We start from the raw sequence: 22,393 nt of genomic DNA on the forward strand, positions 1-22,393 counted from the left end.
ATGATTTTTGTAAGCCCACTCGTGGAGCTTATATTGCGAAAGATCTCGTATGTTTAGAGTTTTGAATGAAGTGTTAATACATTTTTTCAGGTTGTTAAATATAATGTAAAATACTGTTTTTTTTTATTATAATGAAAAAATATATCGTTATACAGTGGGTGTTTATACCTCTTGTACGTTTGTTTGCTTTATTGTTGCGGTGTTTAGTACATTGCGCTGTATACACGAGGTCCAAGGCTTAATTTTTCATTTAAAAACATTACTTTCATGTGGTTTTTTTTTCTACTATGTTTCTTTAGACTGTCACCTGTAGTATTATTTTACATTTATATTATCAACTATTGAGGTAACCCTGATATAGATTTAAATGTGTGGAACATTTCCCACCATTAGAACATATTTCTAAAATATTAATTTTACACACAATTTTATGGCACATAAATTAATGAGAAGGAATGTTCATTTTTATAAAGGAAATGTTCAAATATGTAATATTTTAAAATCCAAACTACGAATGTTTAAAATATAAATAAATTATTTTGATGTGATATTATTTTTTGTGTTTTATCAGCATCGATTACATTGTGGTTAAACACAATATCAGTTAAAAATATTCCTACTTGAAAATCAAAATAATGGTTGGTAAATAAATAATACATGTAATATTATGTATTATATTTCGTGGGTATACTGGCTGGCAAAAAGCTTTAACTCTCAAATCCCGGTTTCGAGAAATCAAGCATTTAACTTTTGGTCCAATTTTACTGTTTTATATCTTATTTAAATATAGTAAGATGTTAAGTGCTCATTTAAGAACATGTTTTTAATTTTTCCGTTTTTTAATTTTATATTAAGTGAATATTAAATTATTTAAAGCTTTTAGCCTGAATAAAATACCCGGTATACGACTTAACCTTAAGTTTATTTTTAAAAAATGTTAAAATTGCAGATATATTAAATTTAATATGACTTAGTGTATTTTGCCAGTTTGTAGAGCGTTAAAAACTTTACAAAACTACATCATTAAGTCAAATTTGTATATTTTTGAGTTAACGTTTTTTGCCAGTATACCCACGATTTGTTCTTCCTTGTTCATAATATAGATTTAGTTCCTATTTTGTACCATGGAGACCTGACTCATCAAATACTGAATGAAAATAAAAAAATAATCTGATTTTACTTCAAACTTACAATCCGTGTACATATTTTATGTACGTCACATTTTGTAACATCCTCAAGAGGGTGAACATTTGATATCTTGAAAAAGATAATTGAAACAACTACTTATTATGTATCTTATGGAGATCTCCTCGCACATTATGCGCTTTCTATTAATCAGAGCTTATCATTTTAAGAAAATTATTGTTATTTGTCATGTATATGAAATCACAATACTTATAGATCTATATTCTAAAATTTAGGACGGCTAGGAACATAATTGTCTTATAATCTGGTGTAATAATGCATAATGATGTACGAGAAGGTCATTCTCAATGAGGAAGTTCAGTGCTATGGGAATTTTTTTATAAAAAATATTTTCTTACACGCGGTAAACATTGGGGAATTTGATTGAAATGAATTAGAAGTATCTCAAAAACGTATGAAAAAAACAAGTCACAAGTTCTTCCGAATCAACCGATGATAGTGTTGTGATAGATTTTCAGTTTCCGGGATGCCAACTCGCCAATCGACAGAATTCACCGACTAGAACTTGTGACATAATTGGCGGAGTAATTTCAAAATTACAAAACTTTTAAAAATCATAGCGCTGATAATAAATGACTGACAAATAATAAAAACGCTGAACTTCCTCACTGAATTAACCTTTATCCCCCCTTTTGTCTCGGATTATTTACTATCTTCTCCTCCATTAATGAACATGTATTCACATTGTATGTATCGTCAAATGAAGAGTTCACTGAGATAGACTGTTCACATAAATCCATTAAGAAATATATATGAAGTTAAGATTCATATATATATTCACATATATATAGGCGTCTCACGCTTAGATCAGCTACGTCTACGGCGAGAGGAAAAGTTATTATACCTCTACGCAAACAGCGCACTAAATTTGGTGAGCGCGCATTTGCGGTCGCAGGCCCTATGGCATGGAATGCTCTCCCAGCAGAGGTGCGAGGCTGTGAAAGTGAAGTGATGTTTCGGAAAAAACTTAAAACCCACTTGTTCTCTAAATCATTTGAATAAATCCGTAGCACGTGACAACAAAATAAATTATTTTAATTAAATTACAAATTTAAAGCTTCAATTAAATTAACTTAACAATAGAATCACCATGTAAAGCGCCCTTGAGGTATTTTATTACGAAAATGGCGCTATATAAGTTATCCACAATAAATAAATAAATAATTTAATGGGAGGTTATTGGCAGGAAAGGTATCAATCCACCTGATTATTTAATGCAAACGCTTTTGAGACTTTCCAAACGGCACATACATCTGCAAAAATATGAAATAAGTGCCTTTTCCACTTTAAATCTACTATGATCATGATCGTAGAACAACGACGCATGTAATTTTCTTGAGATGAGAGAGGAGAGCGTGAGAGCGGTTAAAAAAAATTTTTGACTCTAGGTATACCAGAACTTATTAAGGACAAAAGTATATAATTTGATACTCGGGTTAGTTATATATATATTTCCTTTTTTCCAAATCTGGAATATAAAGCCTTTATATAACTTTTCAAGATCAAATATAAAAGAAAGTTTGTTCTACGATCACGACAATATATTGAAATACAGAATAAAAAAATCGTGTTTCTGTCTGTTGTTATGAATCGTTTATCTTGTGGCAAACTCCGTACAAAATTTGACAATGTAGCAGTATGGACGAGGTACTGCTGGAGGAGATCCGATTTTATATAAAGATGACCTATGGTCATTTTAAAAAAAACATTTTCTTTTACAAGTACAATAATATACTTTTAAAGTTATGTCAACAGTGTTGCTCTGCAGTCAATTGCATTCTTATTTGAGAACTTGAAGAATGTATTTTTAAAATACACATATATCTGAAACTATAGCTCTCTAGTGGACCCTTCAAATATGAGTTTGTTTATAGATATAATATTTACTTGAAACGTAGAATTGTTAAAAAAATATATTAATATCAAAGAATGAAATAACCCCGTTTAATGTGAAACCTAATTAAGCTGTGTCAACATTGTAAATTTGTAAATAAAATATAGTTTTTGAAGAATATTGTGTCATTTATTTCCTTACAGAAAATCTAAAGTTCATATCACACTACAACTACCTTGTGTGAACTGAGTAATAATAAATCATAAGCTCTGTAAATGCCCTGACTTGCATATTCCGTTTTTGGAAGTAAGAAAATATTTGAAAATGGAAAAAGGTAATCCTTTTATCTCCCTAACCCACCCCTTAGATATATATGTACATATTTATATAATTTAATATATTATGCTTGAAATATTATTGCTCTAAAAATTATCAAGTAAAATATTGAAATATAATTGATTAATTTCATTATTTATTCTTTATTCGGATAGCCAAAAGCTACATTTATCATATATAAAAAACAAAATAAATAACAAATAAGCCAATTAACAGGTTTTCACGAGTAGCACCACAGTAAGTTAAAATATACTCAAACATTAAATAAACAATGATCAAAATCCAAAAGAAAAGAATGAAAAAAAACACTACACTACTACTATTTCAAAAGCAAACGGCGCACATCATTATGATTATTCGCAAATAAATATATGTTTGATAATTTTATTATTACATTAAAATATTAAAGGTTTGCCATAAATACGAATTTAGCTTATAATTAGACGAGACAGGAGAAGTAAAAAGAAGAAGGTTATCCTGAGAACTCTGAGGAACATTAATGGTTCATGACGGTCAATTAAACCAGAAGCAATGTTTAATAGATAAATTATAATGTATCAACTATTTTGCGACGTTTTTGCAGAGGTAATGGTGATGTATTTGAATGTATTGGTCGGATTTAAAATCAAGTTTCAACCGGAAACACATATACTTGACAAATTTCTTTTATATATTTTCAATGTGTGATATCTGCACATTGTACATAGAGGATTCCATATTTGTGATGCATATTCCAAGTTGCTTCGCAGGATTCTAAGTGTCTTCAAAGGATTTTAAGTGTCTTTGCCATGGTGAACGACGTAGAGCTACGCATCACAAGGCCAAGGACACGTGAACCCTTTTTTATGATGCTGTCAACATGGGTATCGAAAAGTAATTTACCAGGGCTTACTCGCATATTAACTAGTACAAGACTATTAAGAATACAGTCGGATTTGGATTTAGCTTTCATGTACGACCAGAATTTTTTGGGCGAGTTCTTGATGGACTTTTCCACGAAGGCAATATAAGAATCGTGACGAACCTTTTCAAGATGTTTGATCCGATCACGCAATAATTTGAAAGCTATTTGATTGGAGTGATTGCCGCAAGTCTTAAATTTTCTCCAGTACCATATTATAATTATTGATTGACACAACCTTAGACCGACATTCATATAAATAATAAATTTGAACTCAATTATACTAAAAATTTGCTTTTCATTGAAAATGTTGACAGAACATTATGTATTACGACATGTACATAAATTGAAATGGAATATAATGTATTCTACAGCAGCGTTTCCCAACCGCCGGTCCGCAGACCGGTACTGGTCTGTTGAGCTTTTCTGCCGATTTGCAGAAATACTTTTCACCCATTTTTAAATTCATTTGTTATTATTTCTATACCTGTTATAAGATAAATATTAAAAACAAAATACTACATATAGTTTTTATACCTGCATTACCGGCCAGCAAAGTTTTCCGACTTTCACCGGTCAGCAGGCTTAAAAGGTTGGAAAACGCTGCTCAACAGGACAGTTTCATCAAATTATGTAGACTCACATGAATAAACGAGGTCCCCAATTACTCGAGTGCTGGATTCCAATAGCTAAACATTGTTAGAATGAAAATAATTTGTGAAAAAATTACAAATTTCATTATATTTGTCATGGATGTGTTTTATTGGACTTTAGGATTTTCCACAGTAAAATATGAACAAAACAACGTGCACTTGAGAGGACCGTGGCGATTTTACACAGTACTGGTGATTCTGTTTTGCCTAGTTACCAGTGTACTAGTAATATTGCAAGGCTTGTCGGAGACTTTGCTACATTTATTAGGATTAAAGACTTTAATTTATTTCACCATGAAGTGGTCAGAGATGATTTCCGGAGGAATATGCCTTGTTTTCGATACATTCATTTACTCGAAACTCAAACTAGATTTCCATAGAAATTTCCTGGTCATTGATAAAATGCTGCAAGTAGAAAACAATCAATACTCGAATACGAAATCCAAAATTGCTTTCCTCTATTTGATTTATATTGCTGGATGCTGTTATTACAATGTTCTGGACGCAGTTCTGTGGAAAAAGGGATTTTTCCAATTTACCTTAATGGTAAAAATGTGCATAATCGATCTTTATCTTTTGCAGTTTTGTGTTGATACTTGTTTTTTGTACTCCAGACTCCAAGTGATCAATAATTATTTACATACGAAGATCATCTCGCTTCAAGAACGAATGCGAGAATTAGATCTGAGACGCACCTCTCTTTATTTATCAGCCTGGTATGGAAAAGATTTATCTAAAAACGTTGTAAATTTTTCCACACTTATTAAAGCTTATAAAAAAGTGGTGGAAAATTCTTTTGCATTAAGAACACGTGTCAGTGGATCGGTAATTATTTTTTTCACTATCCGTTTCGGTGATCTGTAATGCATTAATATATTATCCAGATGAAAAATTATTCCACATCAAATTAAATTTTTATGTTTATTAAAAAACAACAATATTTTTCCATAAATAACTCCAAAGCGTGGAAATGAGAATCAGTCATTGTTATATTATTAAATCAAAATCTATGTTACAAAAATTACGATGCAAGTTAGATATTTATAGTAAAGCTTCATGTACATGACATACCCATAGAGTTAAGATTGAGACTAGCTTGTTTGAGAAAATAATATTCAAACAATAATATTTTTTTGTAACTTTTCAGCTGCTTTTTAGCTACATACTGTCATTTCTCTCTTTCGTGATAATTGTGAATATCTTTGTAAATCAAGATCTCACTACTACAGTAAGTATTTTGTGATTAGACATACTACTTGCTCGTTATTTCATAGCAACCGCTATTTAAATTAGCTACTCAAGTCAACAAGTTCAATTCGATAAACTGTAGTTAGTCATAATATTGAATATTTAACTGGTTTTATAGAATCAACTGAACCTGCTCTCCATTATACTATGGTTTACGCACTACGCACTTTATATTGGAATAAGTTGCATGGCGGTGGAAGCTATGGTTGCAGAATCCTCTCGAACTCTTGAAATGTTAGGAAAACTCTATATTCTCCAAGGTAAAGAGAAAGTCAAGTGTCAGGTTTTTCCATAGAAAAATTAGCATAATTGTGTACAATATTTTGGCATTGTTGCAGATAGAGAGACGATGGGTGATGTGTCCAAATTCCGCTATTTAGTAGAACGTAACAACCTGAGACTCAATATCTATGGATTCTTCCCCGGAGATCTGACCCTGTTTTCTACCATTGCTGTAACAACCGCCTCATATTCCATTATATTCGTTCAATTGTCGTAATAACAGTCACAGGGGAATTAAAACACAAAATACTTTAACCATCATCAGTTTATTAGTTGGTTTGTGACAATTTAGATTTACTATTTATTATAAATAATCAAGAAACGGAAAATGGTTTTACACGGGTATACACAGAGAAAACAAAATTGGTACGAAAATATGTTTCAAAATTTCAATGCTATTTTTTTGGTTAAATTACACTATTGCTCGAATCCACAAACTAAAAGTATAAACATTCAAATATTACACCTCACTATACAGATATTTATATATTTAGTGAATTAATGTCACACGATATTCATGTTTGCAGAATACTGTTTCAAAAGAAATATCTTTCATTATTTCTTGTAATATAATCCATCGTTTTTAGGATTGAAAAATATTTCCAACATCATGCCATATTTAAAAATTCATCGGTATTCAGAAAATAAAACACATTTTGAAGTCTTAAATTACAAATACACTTACTATCTTTGGGTGATACCGAGTAAATTATTCCTAAAGTTTTAAATAAATTTTATATTCACATAACAATTTCGAAAGATTTATTTTTATTCCATGGAGGATCAGCGAGGGATTCGATTTCCAAATGTTCCCATAACACATTTATTTATAATGAAGATTTAATTACTTTCCATTGAACATTTTATACAATGGCCAGAATGGAATGAAAGTAATATTTCGCTCCGGTTGTATCTTGTAAGTAACGGAGTTAAGCTCAGTCAGGCCGAGTCGGGAGTTGTCGCTACCCGAGGGTGAAGAGTATTTGTAAAAGGCAGCGGCAACTCTCAGCCGAACTACATCGGACTCCACGGGAGTTATTCGCATCATAATACGACTATGCACTCGCAATAATACACCCGGGGTGAAGATATACAAACACAGTAAATCAGCAGAGATAAATTAGTGGGCATTAATTGGAGAATATTCGGTCCCGATGGCGAGCGGACTGACTCGCTACGCACGTGCACCACTCTCGCTTGGACCGGAATATTGCACCGGCCGGCAATATCCCACCGAACAAAACATGGATATTGGAAATCAATAAGTAAGTAGGAGGGCATTCCGTATAAATATATTCATGCACCTGTCGGAAGCGTCTTCACTATCAATATGTACACTTACTGTATGTATTATGTATTAGGAGAAATAATTTAATAACAGAGTGTAAACACAGAAGAAAGTTACGCAATATTCCAATATTGACCTAGCGGGTGTGTGTGAGTGTGTGTGTGTGTGTGTGGATTGATGTACTTTGTATATATACCCTACCCTAGCTAGTAGCTATAACTTGACCCTTCTCTCTCAGTCTCTAGAACATGGATTCCATCCAAATGTCAATTCTTGTCATACATATATTACATAATCACACCGAGTTCATAAACACAATATAATGTTTGTTGTCATACTGCCGTGACAACGAGCCCCTTCCCGCACACGTTCGGGGGGAATAGGAACTACCCGTTTATCACGATTCGCCGGCTCGTCCGGCGCTCGCCTCATTCCCGGACATGATTTCGGAAATAAGATTTCATTAGAAAAATACTATTCTCCTCACGACGAGAAGCGCAATTCGCCATTGCGCCGTTCCCGTCACACGACTCACTGTCGTACGGTGGTGATCTCAGCGCGCGAGGCGAGTCCTTAAACATACGTATAACTCTAGACGCGCAGAATTAGTAGAAAAATATTCATCTGTCGCTATCCGCCTCGCAGTAGTCGGGATTACTAGTCACTATTACACCGGGAATGCATACCGAGCCACTGTGACATACAACACACGGAATAGAAGCAACTCGGAACAGAACGAGACATAATAAATATGTTATGTATAGTTAACATAGTATATATATATATATGCGTGTAACACCGTCCTCGGGAGATCTGAAGCCGAGCGGCGAGCGAGTCCAGCGGTGTAGTGTCAGTACACTGGGCGGGGCCCCCCTAGGTGGACAGGTACAGGCGGTGGTAGTCGTTGGCCCCGAAGGCCGCGTTGCACTTGGGGCACTTGCGCTGCCGCGTCTCGTAGCGCGTCTTGAGGCAGTCCCAGCAGAACACGTGGAAGCACTTGGACAGCACCGCGTCCTTGCGCTTGACCTTGCACGAGGGGCACGTGAGTGTCTCCTTGTACTCTCGGATCTCCTCCAGCAGTACCTCGTCCATACTGCTTCCCGCCATCTCCATCTTCTTCATGCGCTCCGCCTTCCTTCGCAAGATGGCCAACTCTTCCTGCGGAAGTTAATTTACCACTGTTTAACATTCGAGGTATTATTTATTACTTCATATCGAGCTTATACTCCTCGCTGCCGGTATATGTTATAAATATGAAACACTCGTGTTCAATAATATAAAATATAGTACCTATAATCCGGACAACTAAAAACCGAGCCTGTCCGGTTTGACAAATTTTCAGATTACTGGAATCTTAAAAGAAATAAATAAACTTTTTGCATTTTGTTCAATGAGATTTTTTTATGTAACAGTGATTTACACACGTTGTAAGCCATAGTAGGTATATTATTAATTACGTATTTGATTTTTTTCCGACATTCTGGTATGCTTTATCACGCAGTTGGGGCAAAGCCATAATCCGGTGGGTTCCACATTGCGTGGAGTATAATTTGTAAATCATCACTTATCGAATCGATGGAATTTGGACGGCCTGGAGCATTATGGAGTAACAATGCGGCTTTTGGAGGCAGCTTTGGTTACTGGTCAGGTCAAAATAATTTTCTTCAATAAGAATTTATATTTCGTCATTGCACCAGTAATATCTGCTAAGCGACATTTAAGAAATTGTCCAGGAGATCAATAAAACAATGCATCACCCTGACTTGTAAACTCGTAAGTCCACAAATGGTCAAAAATTATATTGTGAGGTTTTCTGTTAGCACTTCAAATAATCTATACATGTGTAAAACTTGTATATTTGTACAGTGTTGCGTTATTAAAAAAAAATCCATGTAAAAAAAACTTTGGGCCTGAAGTAAAGACTGTAATTGAACAAAAATAAGTTTGGGACTTAGGAATTTTATAACTTAGCCCGGCTTGGCAGTATCTTCTGATGATGGTTTTTTTATTGATAACAAAAAGGAATTTATTATAGAAATAAAAGACGAGTGATACTTTAATCCACAAATTTGGAATATCCAGTAACCGGTTTCATCGCTTTCGCGACATCTTCGAGACTGGTCTGGTGATATTCCAAATTTGTCGATTAAAGTATCACTCGTCTTTTATTTCTATAATAAATTACAATGAACTTCCATCAAGAATTTTCACATACAAACTTAAATGTTTTTTTAACAAAAAGGAAATTTACATTTTTTTTTATTTTTAATATTATATAAGTATATTTTGTCCAAAAACAATTATATATGCATAATGAGAAATTAAAAATACTTTTAAAAATAATGTTCAATAGAAGAAAGTACAATATTATTTAAAGTTTAATAAATACGTAAATGAGTGTTTTTATTAAGTCCTAAAATACAGACTGATTGTTCCGTGTGTAGACCTAAGTATAAATGTACTATATGTTTGTACTAGAGACCCACATTTGCAGGTGAGGTTTCTTGAGGTATTTGACTAGGACAATAACCAACATTACTACGCACCCATGAAATAATATAATATACGAGGTGGGTTCAGAAAATAATGGGAATTTTTTAATTTTGCGGGTTCGGATAGTCTGATTGTCAAAATTTGTTTTTATTATGTTGGTATACATGCCCCAGAAGTGTGCTAAATTTTTCAGCGGTATTCATTGTTTTTATTTGTCTGAGGCCTTAAAGGGCCGTCGTTTTACAAGCATAGATGAAATTAAAAGCGCATCGCTGAAAGAGCTACAGGCTATCCCAGAGATCGAGTTTAAGAAGTGTTTCGAGGATTGGAAGAAACCTTGGCAAAATTGCATAATATCTCATTAGGTTCTCCCATTGAGACTATTTTAAAGGCGACAACATTAATGTAGAAGAATAAATATTTTTTTTAAAAAACAAAAAATTCCTGTTATTTTCTGATCACACCTCGTACATAATTACTACATATGTTTCTTCATACAACTGTTGTATTTGGCTATAGAACAGTTGTATGAAGTATATATAATAAATAAATACATACAGTTAAAAAATAGACTTACGTGGAGTCTTTTTGTTTTATACGCTTCAGCTTCTAGTGCGCTAGTTTTTTCTGCCACCACTTGTTGCGCTTCCTTCATCTGCGCGTGGTACTTTTCTGCGGAAACAAACATATATTTAGTTTAACATAAAACCCCTTATTATCCGCTTGTGTACACCCGATAGTGCATCGGGCACTGCGTCAGTTCACAAAATGTAGCGTACATCGATCATTTATTACACGAAAGCAAGATCGGTCTTACCCTTCGTGCGCCAGTCCGGAGACAATGTGCAGTGAAAAACTACCTTTACAATAAATATTTTATGACAACATCGCTAGGAAATTAATACGAGACTGAGAGAAGAGTAGAAGGTATAAGAGTGTGGTAGAAGCGGATAAAATTATGAGTTTTATAGAGTATTAATTGATCACTTAAAACAACCAATAGGTCATAAGTCCTGTAAATATCTACTCCTTGATGTGAAACCTTAAAAATTTCCCAATCTACGCTCGAGATTAATCCCTTTGAATAATAACAAACGAGGATAGAATGCCATATCACTTTCTTTCGCCGTCCATTCACTCTATATGTCCAAACCAAAGCAGCACTTCTGTCTTGATTTTGTAGGTAATGCTCGTCTCAGCCTCTATCATACATAGTCTAACCACACATTCGCCAGCGCGATCAGTGAATCGGTGAATACTTTACATTCCTTGTTGGGAATCGAACCCAGACCTCAGGCATGGTAGGCCAACACTTCAATCGATAAACCACAAGGTGGACTGATTTCCGATTAATTTATACCTAGTTTTCTTTTTTAGGATTCTTGTCGATTCGTGTAGAGACACTTGTCCCGGGCTCTGGTTCCATATTACAATGAAAATTGTATTCTTTAATTCCGAGTAGAGATAATGTCTGCCTCGTAGTGTAGTGATTGACGAGTTCGTCTACCATTCTTTCGCTCCCGGGTTTGATTCCTGGCGGGTGCAATGTGATTCACAGAAATATTGCAACTGACTGGCACATGAACCTTTTTTTTATTTATTTATTTAAGACAAAACACATTATTTTACTTTACACATTACATTACATATTTTATTAGTACAAAATATTTCCGATCAGCAAAACTGCTGGTATGAGGGGATATAATATATTATGAAACTATTTAAAGTCGATAAAATAACATTACATATCACTCGTCACATAGGCTGCAAGAGCATTTTTTTTAAAGGTGTTTTTAAGTATGTATATGTTTTGTTTGTCTTTTAAGTCATGAGAAAGCGAATTGTAGAACTTTATTGCTGTATACACAAAACTGTTTTTGTTTCCGTTAGCCCTAGGTAGTTTGTGAGTTAAATTATTTGATGTTCCTGTATTTCTTGGATAAATATTGTAGTTAAAATTTAATTTAATACTAAATATCATCTTTACATGTTCTGTGTAAATTAATTAGTCTAAATTAAGCATTTTGTTTATTTTATATAAATCTTTACTTCTAGCATATTTATTAAAATTGAATGTCACTTTAAGTGCCTAATTCTTGCGTTTGTTTACTACACTGCGACCAAATTATTAATCCATATACAAAGTGTGAAAGTATAAAAGAATTACATTTAATTAATTTTGTTCTTTTATCAAAGACTTCTGTTCTCTCAAGCTCAAGACTGATCACCTTACCATTATGTCGTGAGTATACTGGCAAAAAAATGTTAACTCGAAAATATGCGGATTTGACTTAATGATGCAGTTTTGTAAAGTTTTTAACGCTCTACAAACTGACAAAATACACTAAGTAATATTAAATTTCATATATCTGTAGTTTTGAAAATAAATTTAAGGTTAAGTCGTATACCGGGAATTTTATTCAAGCTAAAAGCTTTAAATAACTTAATATTTACTTAATATAAAATTAAGAAACGGAAAAATTAAAAACATCTTCTAAAATGAGCACTTAACATCTTACTGTATTTAAATAAGATATAAAAGAGTAAAATTGGAACAAAACTTAAATGCTTGAATTCTCAAAACAGGGTTTTGAGAGTTAAAGTTTTTTGCCAGTATAACCATGATGTACGAGTAACATAATATGATCAAAATACGCTGCATTATTGAGTGAATGCTGTGCCCTATATGTGCGAAAAGGGCAATTATTTTATTTGGGAAATCAACAGTTCTACATACATATTTATAGTAAACAAACAGATATAGTGTATAAACTCAGAACTAATAACAGATTTCCACAAAGTATACAAAATTAGTAAAGAAAATATATTACATATTAAATAAATACATATAATATAATAATAATATTTGGCAGAATTATATAGTGGCATTCTTGTGAAAAACTCACCTCAAGGGCGCTTTACAATTCTATACTCAAACATACATTCTAGCTTACCTAACAACACCGTGCAACGATGAAAAACTGCCAATTTGATTGAATTGAGGAGGAATGAAGACTTCAGTTATTAAAAGGTGATAGTTTATGGATAAACATGGCATTTTAATCTCAGAGTAATAGTTTTCTAGAGAAGCCCTGAAGCTCTGCTACATAGAGCAAAAGTGTTACAAATTTTTGGTTTAGTTTTAGTTTGGTTTTTAGTTTAACAATAAATGCGTAACAGACAGTTCCGGTTAGCGCTTGCAATTCTCGACCCAAGTACCTACAGCCTGTTGTATGTACTACGACTCGCATTAGGTTATTACTCTAAGATTTTAATATATTAAAAGGCCGTACTCTTTAGATGAGCTTTCAATAAAAAAATTAAAAAACTGTTTTTTCATTGTCCTGGAAAAAGAACAAAATTTACTTAGGTGGTGTTGTTAGCTAAATGACGATATTAAACATTAAAATTGTATTAATATTTACAGCATTAACTTTGTGGTAAAACATTTCGTTAAATATTTGTATATAATCACTTACCAACTTGTCCATGTCTACCAGTTTCGAGACGCACCTGTCTCCTCGTCGGGACATCAAACAAACCAACACGCAAATCACCTAATCAATTTTAATCACGACTTCAATAAAGATAGAGGAGTTAAAATCTTACATACAAATAATAAAGGATTTAAAGTAAATAAAATGAAAATATTTCAAATTAGGAAGGCTATAAAAAATAATGTTCTTGATCAATAATCAAACAACCTTTCGATAAAGCCCATTATACAGTGTTCCACCGTAGTGGCCAACCTATACCTATTAAACACACGCCCCTCCATTCACCCCCTCCCTCTTTTTTCAACTATTTCCCCACAAGATCAAATATTTTCATAATCCAAGCGGTGCATGTAAAAATTGCCTACTAAAAGCATGGTATGTTGGTTTCATCGGTGTCTTGACAAAGAGACGGGTGTGTCTCGAAACCGGTAGACGTAGAAAAGTCGTAGAAAAGTCGGTAAGTGGAAATATACAAATATTTAATGGCATTTAAATTATAATTTTAAACGATGACGAAGTTGTTACCTAAGTGCAGCTTGAGGTCAGCGGCCGACTGCGCTGACTCGATAGCCTTCCTCTTGTGCATCTCCATCCCCTGCTGGCGCAGGACCAGCTCCTTCTCCACGGCAGTGAGCGTGTTCTGCAGCAGGCGCTCCTTCTCCTCCAGACGCCGCGTGACCAGGTTCATGGACTCGATCTGCTGATCCCGCGTCACCACCTGCTCCTGCAGCTGCTCCTTCTCCTCGCGCAGCAGCTTGTGCAGGGAGTTGGCCTTGATGCGGTCCGTCATGAGCTTGAAGTTGGCGTCGTCTTTCTCCCGCAGCTGCTGGATGAGGCGCGAGTTCTGCTCCTGCATGTCCTCGAAGGCCTGCCCCGTCACCTCCATCTCGTTCAGCAGAGCTTCCTCCTCCTGGACAGAGATCAATTTAAATATATTAATGCCCCCAGATCCCTAATACGTATAATTTATTTATTTATTGTGGATAACTTATATAGCGCCATTTTCGTAATAAAATACCTCAAGGGCGCTTTACATGGTGATTCTACTGTTAAGTTAATTTAATTGAAGCTTTAAATTTGTAATTTGATTAAAATAATTTATTTTGTTATCACGTGCTACGGATTTATTCAAATGATTTAGAGAACAAGTGGGTTTTAAGTTTTTTCCGAAACATCACTTCACTTTCACAGCCTCGCACCTCTGCTGGGAGAGCATTCCATGCCATAGGGCCTGCGACCGCAAATGCGCGCTCACCAAATTTAGTGCGCTGTTTGCGTAGAGGTATAATAACTTTTCCTCTCGCCGTAGACGTAGCTGATCTAAGCGTGAGACGCCTGTCAGCTAGTTCATCTGGAATGCATAGTTCCCTTAGATATTCCGGAGCCGAGTTGTGCAGTGACTTATACATAAGCCAACAGAGTTTGTATTCGACCCTCTGTGGAAAACGTAGCCAGTGTAGTTCCCGAAGTAGTGGAGTGATATGACTGAACTTAGAGATTCCGAAAATAAGTCTCGCTGCGGCATTCAATACAGATTGTAGGCGAGTCATTTTGTTCATTGGTAGACCTGCATAGATACCATTACAATAATCGACTCTAGACACTACAAACGCATTTATTAATTGACGGGCGGCATCAACCGGCAAATTTTTGCGTATGCATTTAATTTGTCTCAGCTGGTAGAAGCATGAACTTATCGTTCTACTAATTTGAGCGTCAAGAGATAGGTCAGAATTGAGTAAAACTCCCAGTAGTTTAACGGTGGGTAAAACGGCACTCCCTACATTGGGTAGAGCCGTATCCTGGATCAAATTCTGTCGTCTGGCTGAAGCCACCCACAGTTGTTCAGTTTTTGATGGGTTTAATGTTAGTCTGTTTTCAGCCATCCAGTTTCCTATTTTCTTGATGCATCCATCAATTAAATTGACAAGCACACTTCTCTCGCCTGGTTTGCAATAAAAATAAATCTGCGTATCATCTGCATAGCAGTGCGACCACAATCCACATTCTTTGATAATGTTCTCTATATCTTTAGTGTAAAGGAGATAGAGAAGTGGTCCGAGTACTGACCCTTGAGGCACTCCTGTAGACACCCGAAAGTTGGTTGAGCTTTTACCCTGGAACACGACTGCATATTCTCTTTTATTAAGATATGAACTGAACCACATATGTGCCTGATCACGGATACCATAAGTTTTCTCCAGACGTTCAAGCAAAATATTATGGTCTACAGTATCAAATGCAGCACTCATGTCCAGAAGAGCCATCAACACCAGATTACCAGAGTCCACCGACGTTATAATGTCAGACAGTACTCTTATCACTCCCGTCTCCGTGGAATGAAAACGTCGGTATGCCGATTGCCTTACCGAAAATAAAGAATTCCGCTCGATATAGTTAACGAGCCTGTGAGAAACTATTTTTTCTAGTATTTTTGATACGATGGGAAGATTTGAAATAGGGCGAAAACTGGAAAGATCTTCCACATCTAGTTGGGAATTTTTTAAAAGTGGAGTTACATTTGCTTTTTTTATGGCTCTCGGAACAATGCTGCGCTCCATGGATGTATTAAATAAATCTGTTAAAAATGGAGCTAATACGTTAATGCATTTTTTCAAAAGCCATGTTGGCATCGGATCTAATATACATTGTTTGTTAGGTAATGCCGCAACAATTTTTTTAACCTCATTTATAGACGTTGGTTCAAATTTACTGAATTTTTGAAGGGCATTATCTAAAATTACAGGTTTTTTCGCTGAACTACACGCCAGTCTGATTTTTTCGACTTTATTTGTAAAAAAGTCGGCAAAATCAGTGGCAGTAGCGCTTGTGTTAGATGTCTCTGCTATACAGTCACCACGAACAGATTGAAGGCTTCGCCAGAGTTGTTTTGGAGACTTTTTCTGTTCAGTGATTTTTGTACACCAGAAACTAGATTTTATTTCTTTTATAAATGTCCTATAAGAGGCTTGCATATCTAACCATATTGATCGGTCCAAAGTTGACAGTGTGTTTCTGTATTTGCGTTCTAGACGTCTTAGCTCTTTCTTTTTGAGTCGACAATTTTCGTCAAACCATGCATCAGATTTCCTTTTTCGAATAGTTTTCGTAGTAAATGGTGCATGTTTGTCTATCAGGTTAGATAGTACTTCATTGTACAACCCAACCAATTGATCGACGTCGTTTGAGCGACGGTCAATGTCCGGACCAATCAACGATGTCAGAAGTTCGGATTTAAAATGTTCTAAATTTAATTTTCTCCATGGCCTTGATGCGAGTGTTTTGTAAGTTGGTGTTGGTTTTTGGATATTAATTTTACAGTGCACTAATCTGTGGTCTGAAAGTCCGATGTCTGTTACAAAAACTGTGATTTTTTTATCACAATTCCGTCGTATTATAACATCAAGTGTACCTCCCGCATCATGTGTAAGGGGTATTTACTTCTTGTGAACAATCGAAATCACTTAAAAGTGCATTAAAACGAACCGATTCTGAATCCGTCTTGCGGTCGAAACGAATGTTCAGATCTCCAGTTACGTATGTTACTTCTGTACGAGTGATGGCCCATTCAAGTAAAGATTTTATTTCCGAATAAAATTTCCGAGGTGGTGCTTTAGAACCTGGTCTATAAATTGTGATTAAGGTAAAATGGTTGCTGCCTGCGCTAACCCTACAGCCAATGCATTCAAAAGTTGTGTAGAGTGGTATTTTAATTTTTGTTAATTTAAGCTGATTTTTTGTTAGTACAATAATTCCACCGTGGTTCGTCCATGTTATATTATTTTTCTTATGAACGGTTTCAATGGATGGTTTCCGTGCCTCTTCAATAACATTAAAACCCTTGTAATATATAAGAACGGAGAAGGGAATAATCGCGTGCAAGGCGCACTACTGTTGTTGGGTGGCCTGTTGGAAGGAACTCAGAGCGCACAAAACCACGATAATCTGAGAAAACAGTCAACACCTTAGATTTTTGAGTGACTTGGCGTGGTTTTGGCTCAGTTGGCAAGCGCCACTCAGAAAATTTCCCACTTGTTCCGCGTCATATTCATACAGGCCTGTCTTATCACCCGTAATGGTGTGTGGTATTCTCCATAGAAAGCACCCAAAGTCACTAAGATTATATTTGCGTGAAAAATGTACGAAAATACAATGCATTTAAGAAAATTAGACACTTAAAAAAAAAGGTCAATTACCTACACCTGCTTTGAATTTAGTTCGAGACAATAATTTACCTTTTTTAAACCTTGCTTTTATTCTCCATTTTGGGCAAACGTGGCGGCGTGCGACTCAGCGTTTTTTGACATATGTAATGAGTTTTGAAAAAATTTTAAACATAAAAAGGGATTATGAAAAATGTTGATTGGGGAATATTTTAATGAAAATGAATGGAAAAAAATGGGACCCGAACATTTCAGGGTAAAAAGTGAAAAAACGTAAAATTGAGGAACGTAAAAACGAGGTTTTACTGCATGAGGAAGTATTTTTTATCATATGAACTTACGTGAGAGCCAACAAAGGGGCGATTGTAGTGTCCCGGGGGCCACAAGCCATCGGGGGGTTTCTGTGATGAGATCTGTTTCTGCAGCTCGTACTTTTGCTCCTCTAGTTGTTTTATCTTCCGGATGGCGTCATCATCCGCTAACTTCCGCCTTTCTTCTCGCTTGCTTTCCTGCGGAGTATGTATATTTCAATAATTTCGACATTTTCAAAGTTGATGAATAGCCCCTAATTTGATTATTTATTTATTGACGGACTTGTGCAGTCCATTCCGACAATGGTAAACACAATTTCTTATATTAAATACAGGTACTAATCAAATAAAATACAAATAAACAAAATTAAAGCTAGGACAAAAAATAAAAATACTAAAAAAATATTACTACCTCAAGACAAGATCCGGTCAATTTTAGTATATCTAAAGAAGACTTACTGATTAACAGGCACTTTTAAGAAAAGTAATTATCTAGACATTTATTTACATATGTGTAAATACAACTTTACTCTTTATTTATTTATATGCTGGGTAGTATGTTAGCTTTATAAAATAAAAATATTTTTATTAGTGTTATACTTATAAGTTTATTATATTAAAAGAACATAACTATTGTTTCGGTACAGCACTCTTCCCATCGACGGATGATAAAAAACTAACATATATTATAACAGAAGAATTTAATATTGATTTTGAATTTAAATCACAATTCAATTGCTCTGAATATTTAATGTATCTGGATATTTTGTGTGGTTCTGGTGGTCTTATTTTAAGTGACAGATTAATTTTTATTGCATGGGTTTGGAAGAAAAAATCAATTGTGAGACTCAAAGGGCCGATATTATCAGGTGTTTTATTTATTTATGCTTTTACAATGTTTGTATTCTTTTTTTTATACAGCATGATATTCTCTCACTGGGGTGTCCCATGCTTTTGTTTTGTGTTAAAGTTTGCTTTAATGTTGGGAGTACTTCACAACAAACTGACCTGTATTCTCTTCAACTGTTGCTTGAGATCTTCAATTTCCAGTTTAGCTTTCTTCTCCGCAGCCATCAGCTGCACTTTGTCTCTCTGCTCTTTGCTCACTCCCTTGTACATATCCAAGAGGAGTTTCATCTCCTTCTGCTCGTTGCCAGCTTTCCTGGAAACAATATTTCACTATACATTTCTAATAATCTATCTTCTCTGTCACGCGAGACGGGGAAACTACAATAGGGTGAATTTTTTTTTTTTTTTTTTAGAGTCTTTATTCAATAAAATATACATATTATTACATTATAATACATTATAAAGAAAACAAAGTATTAAGATATATTTTGTCCCGATAAACTATTCAATAATAGTTTGTCATCGGGTGCTCAGACATTAGTTTTAATTAATAATCAAATAAGAAGAGTACAGACATAATACTGTATACGTATAAAATAATAAACATAAAAATAGTTTAAAGATTTTTTTATTTTTTTTTTTAAGTAAGAAAATAGAGTAAAATAATACAATTAAAATTAAAGAATAGTAATTTACTTAAATATATTTTAAATATAAGAAAGAAAAAAAAAATTATAGACACATATATAAATAGTGTGTGCTCATAAATGTAATCAAAACAAGATAAGAAAATAAATTAAACAAGGTAAAGTAAATCTAGAATTTCAATTCATATCTACAGAAAAAAAATATAAAAAAATAGTAAGAAAATTAAAAGTACATATTAAAATTAAGATCTAACATTTTACATTTGATCTAACATTTAAAAAAAGATCTAACATTTTAAAAAAGATCTAACATTTTACATGTATCACAAATTGCAATGTATGCCGAGTTGGATCCAAATTTAAACCAAAATGTTATCTCGGTGTTCAATAAAGCGGGAATATTTTCATTTAACCCACAAAAGGTTTTAAACCGCACGCCAGGAGGAAATCAAGAGGTAAACAATAGTGTGGACAATGGCATAATCTCCGAATCAGTAATAAAAGTTTTAAAATCATACAGATATGGAGACGAAGTGGAAACTATGGGAAAAAAAAAACAAAATTGAACCAGGGAAAAGTGCTTGCAGTTTGTTACGAGAAGAGCCAATGCCGACTTCCTCTCAAGAAATGTTACGAAAATCAAAAATTAATTCTGCGAAGCAATCAGGAATTGTAAAAAGAAATACATTCTATAAAATGTGTCACTCGGTTAGATATTTAACCCATTCTACGGTACTATTTTTATTTTTGTGTGAAGTCATCATTCATTGCTGTGATTAAAATAACTTGATATTGAATCTATGTTTAAAATTACAATTTAAACTTATTTTTTGCTTTAAATGACTAATTTCCCATAGTGGTTAAAACTTTGGCCACCCACTTACTTGAGTTGTTGCTTGAGATCCTTGATGATCTCAGCCTCCTGAGGTTTGTTGGTTCTGCCGTGGTCAGGCCGCTCCTTGTCTTTGGGTTTGGCGTTGGCTTTGTTGTTGGGAGCCGCCTCCCCCCCCTTGGGCCCGTCCACTGCATTACTCGCGCCTACAATGCCCTGCTTTGAGTCGCCGCACTCATCTTTCTGCAGGAAGCACGAATATAATTACACTTTAAATATATATACGTGCATTTTTTTTGACAAAACCAATACAGTTTAACCTATGAAAGTAATATTTCTTAAGAGTTTTTTCATCACACCCACTGCAATAATTGCATTATGTATAATATTATGTGTAATTAATAATATTGTTAATTACACATATTATACTGTCTAGATGGAATATTTTTCATACCTGCTACAGATTTTTAACTAGATTTTAAACTTTATTTAATTTATTTATTATTTTATTTATTAGGTGTAAACTGAATGATATGCACCTAAATGTTAAAAAATGCTATAAAATAATGTTTACAAGAAAAAGAACTCAAAACTGTTTTACTTATAGCATTAATAATATTGACCTCAACTCAGTAAGCACAATCCGAGATCTTGGAATCACATTTGACTCACGTTTAACTTTTTCCAATCATTTCAATATTGTTAAAGAGAAATCTTTACAAATGCTGGGCTTCATACACAGAATATCCAAGCCATTTAAAAATGCAGCATCAATAATTTGTTTGTATAATTCTCTTGTACGTAGCAAGTTGGAATTTGGAAGTATTGTTTGGTCACCTCATTATGTGATTTATAAAAATGTAATTGAAACTGTACAGAAAAAATTTCTTCATTCTTTGTCGTTTTACTGTAACATGGGCAGAATACTTCAATGTTATGGAAGAGCGCTTGGAGTATTTTAAAATTGAAAAGTTAGAAACTAGGAGACAAATTATAGGTATGATGTACTTGTATAATATAATTCACAATAATGTTGATTCAGTGTTTTGTGTTCAAAATGTGTCATTGTACGTTCCCCGTAGGCGTCTGAGATCACCTGATACATTTTTTACCTACCAATTTTTACAAACAATATGGCACATTTTAACCCTCTTGCAAGTATGTTAAGACTCTATGACAAAATGGAAAAAAAAGTTAACATCGACATTTATCATGATGGAGCAAATGACTATAAAAAAAATATTACTATGTATCTTAAATCAAATGCCTAACCCTTATTTTTGTGTATGTAAATTAATTTTAGTCTATTTTGTTATATCTTATGTTTTTAATTTCTCTTTTCTTTTCTTAAAAAAAAAAAAAAAAATGTAGTTTCTTATGTTTAACTCAATTTTATTTCTTTAACTTTTCTCGGAAATATTTTTCTGTTTTGCTCGCTTATGTGTAATTACTTGTTACTATTGTTATAGTTATGTTATTTTATAATTTTTATTTTGTATTAAATTTTTATTTTTCTTCCATGTATATGTTATGAGCTGAACCCGGCAATGCTTTGCTATTGCTAGATTTAAGTTCTTGCTAAATAGATTAAATGAACACAATCGAAAGTTTGATATAAATTATTGTATTTAGTCCAAATTAGATATTTACGTATACATTATTATTTTTGTGTTTCGGTTTAGATAAATTGCGAGGACAGAGAATTTTGATAAATAGGTGTTCGAACATTGTTTTCCTGTCACTGTCTTACAGATGCCTCCTCGATACTGTGTGAAAAAGACAATTGCATTTCTGACCTTTTGTTAGAATAGACAAAATCGACGTTTCGCTGTAACGTTTTCCGCACCTCAAAA

At 33.9% G+C, this 22,393-nt stretch overlaps 1 protein-coding gene across 1 annotated transcript in view; it reads right to left on the minus strand.

The window, feature by feature from the left end:
- Positions 1 to 6,709: 6,709 nt before the first annotated feature.
- The window catches only part of Bre1 (E3 ubiquitin-protein ligase Bre1), a 29,072-nt gene continuing 13,388 nt past the window's right edge, over positions 6,710 to 22,393 (minus strand). The window contains exons 9-14 of the mRNA XM_088228176.1: positions 20,593 to 20,783; positions 19,221 to 19,374; positions 18,243 to 18,410; positions 14,264 to 14,648; positions 10,819 to 10,913; positions 6,710 to 8,906 (exon numbers count right to left, since the gene is read on the minus strand). Coding sequence (XP_088084302.1) covers positions 8,622 to 8,906; positions 10,819 to 10,913; positions 14,264 to 14,648; positions 18,243 to 18,410; positions 19,221 to 19,374; positions 20,593 to 20,783 — 1,278 coding nt within the window. The 3' untranslated portion in view covers positions 6,710 to 8,621. The remainder of the gene's footprint in view (positions 8,907 to 10,818; positions 10,914 to 14,263; positions 14,649 to 18,242; positions 18,411 to 19,220; positions 19,375 to 20,592; positions 20,784 to 22,393) is intronic.

This window comes from Micrasema longulum, unplaced genomic scaffold (assembly GCF_059751315.1).
Source record: "Micrasema longulum isolate JH-2025_06_02 unplaced genomic scaffold, ASM5975131v1 h1tg000569l, whole genome shotgun sequence".
Classification (NCBI taxonomy): domain Eukaryota; kingdom Metazoa; phylum Arthropoda; class Insecta; order Trichoptera; family Brachycentridae; genus Micrasema; species Micrasema longulum.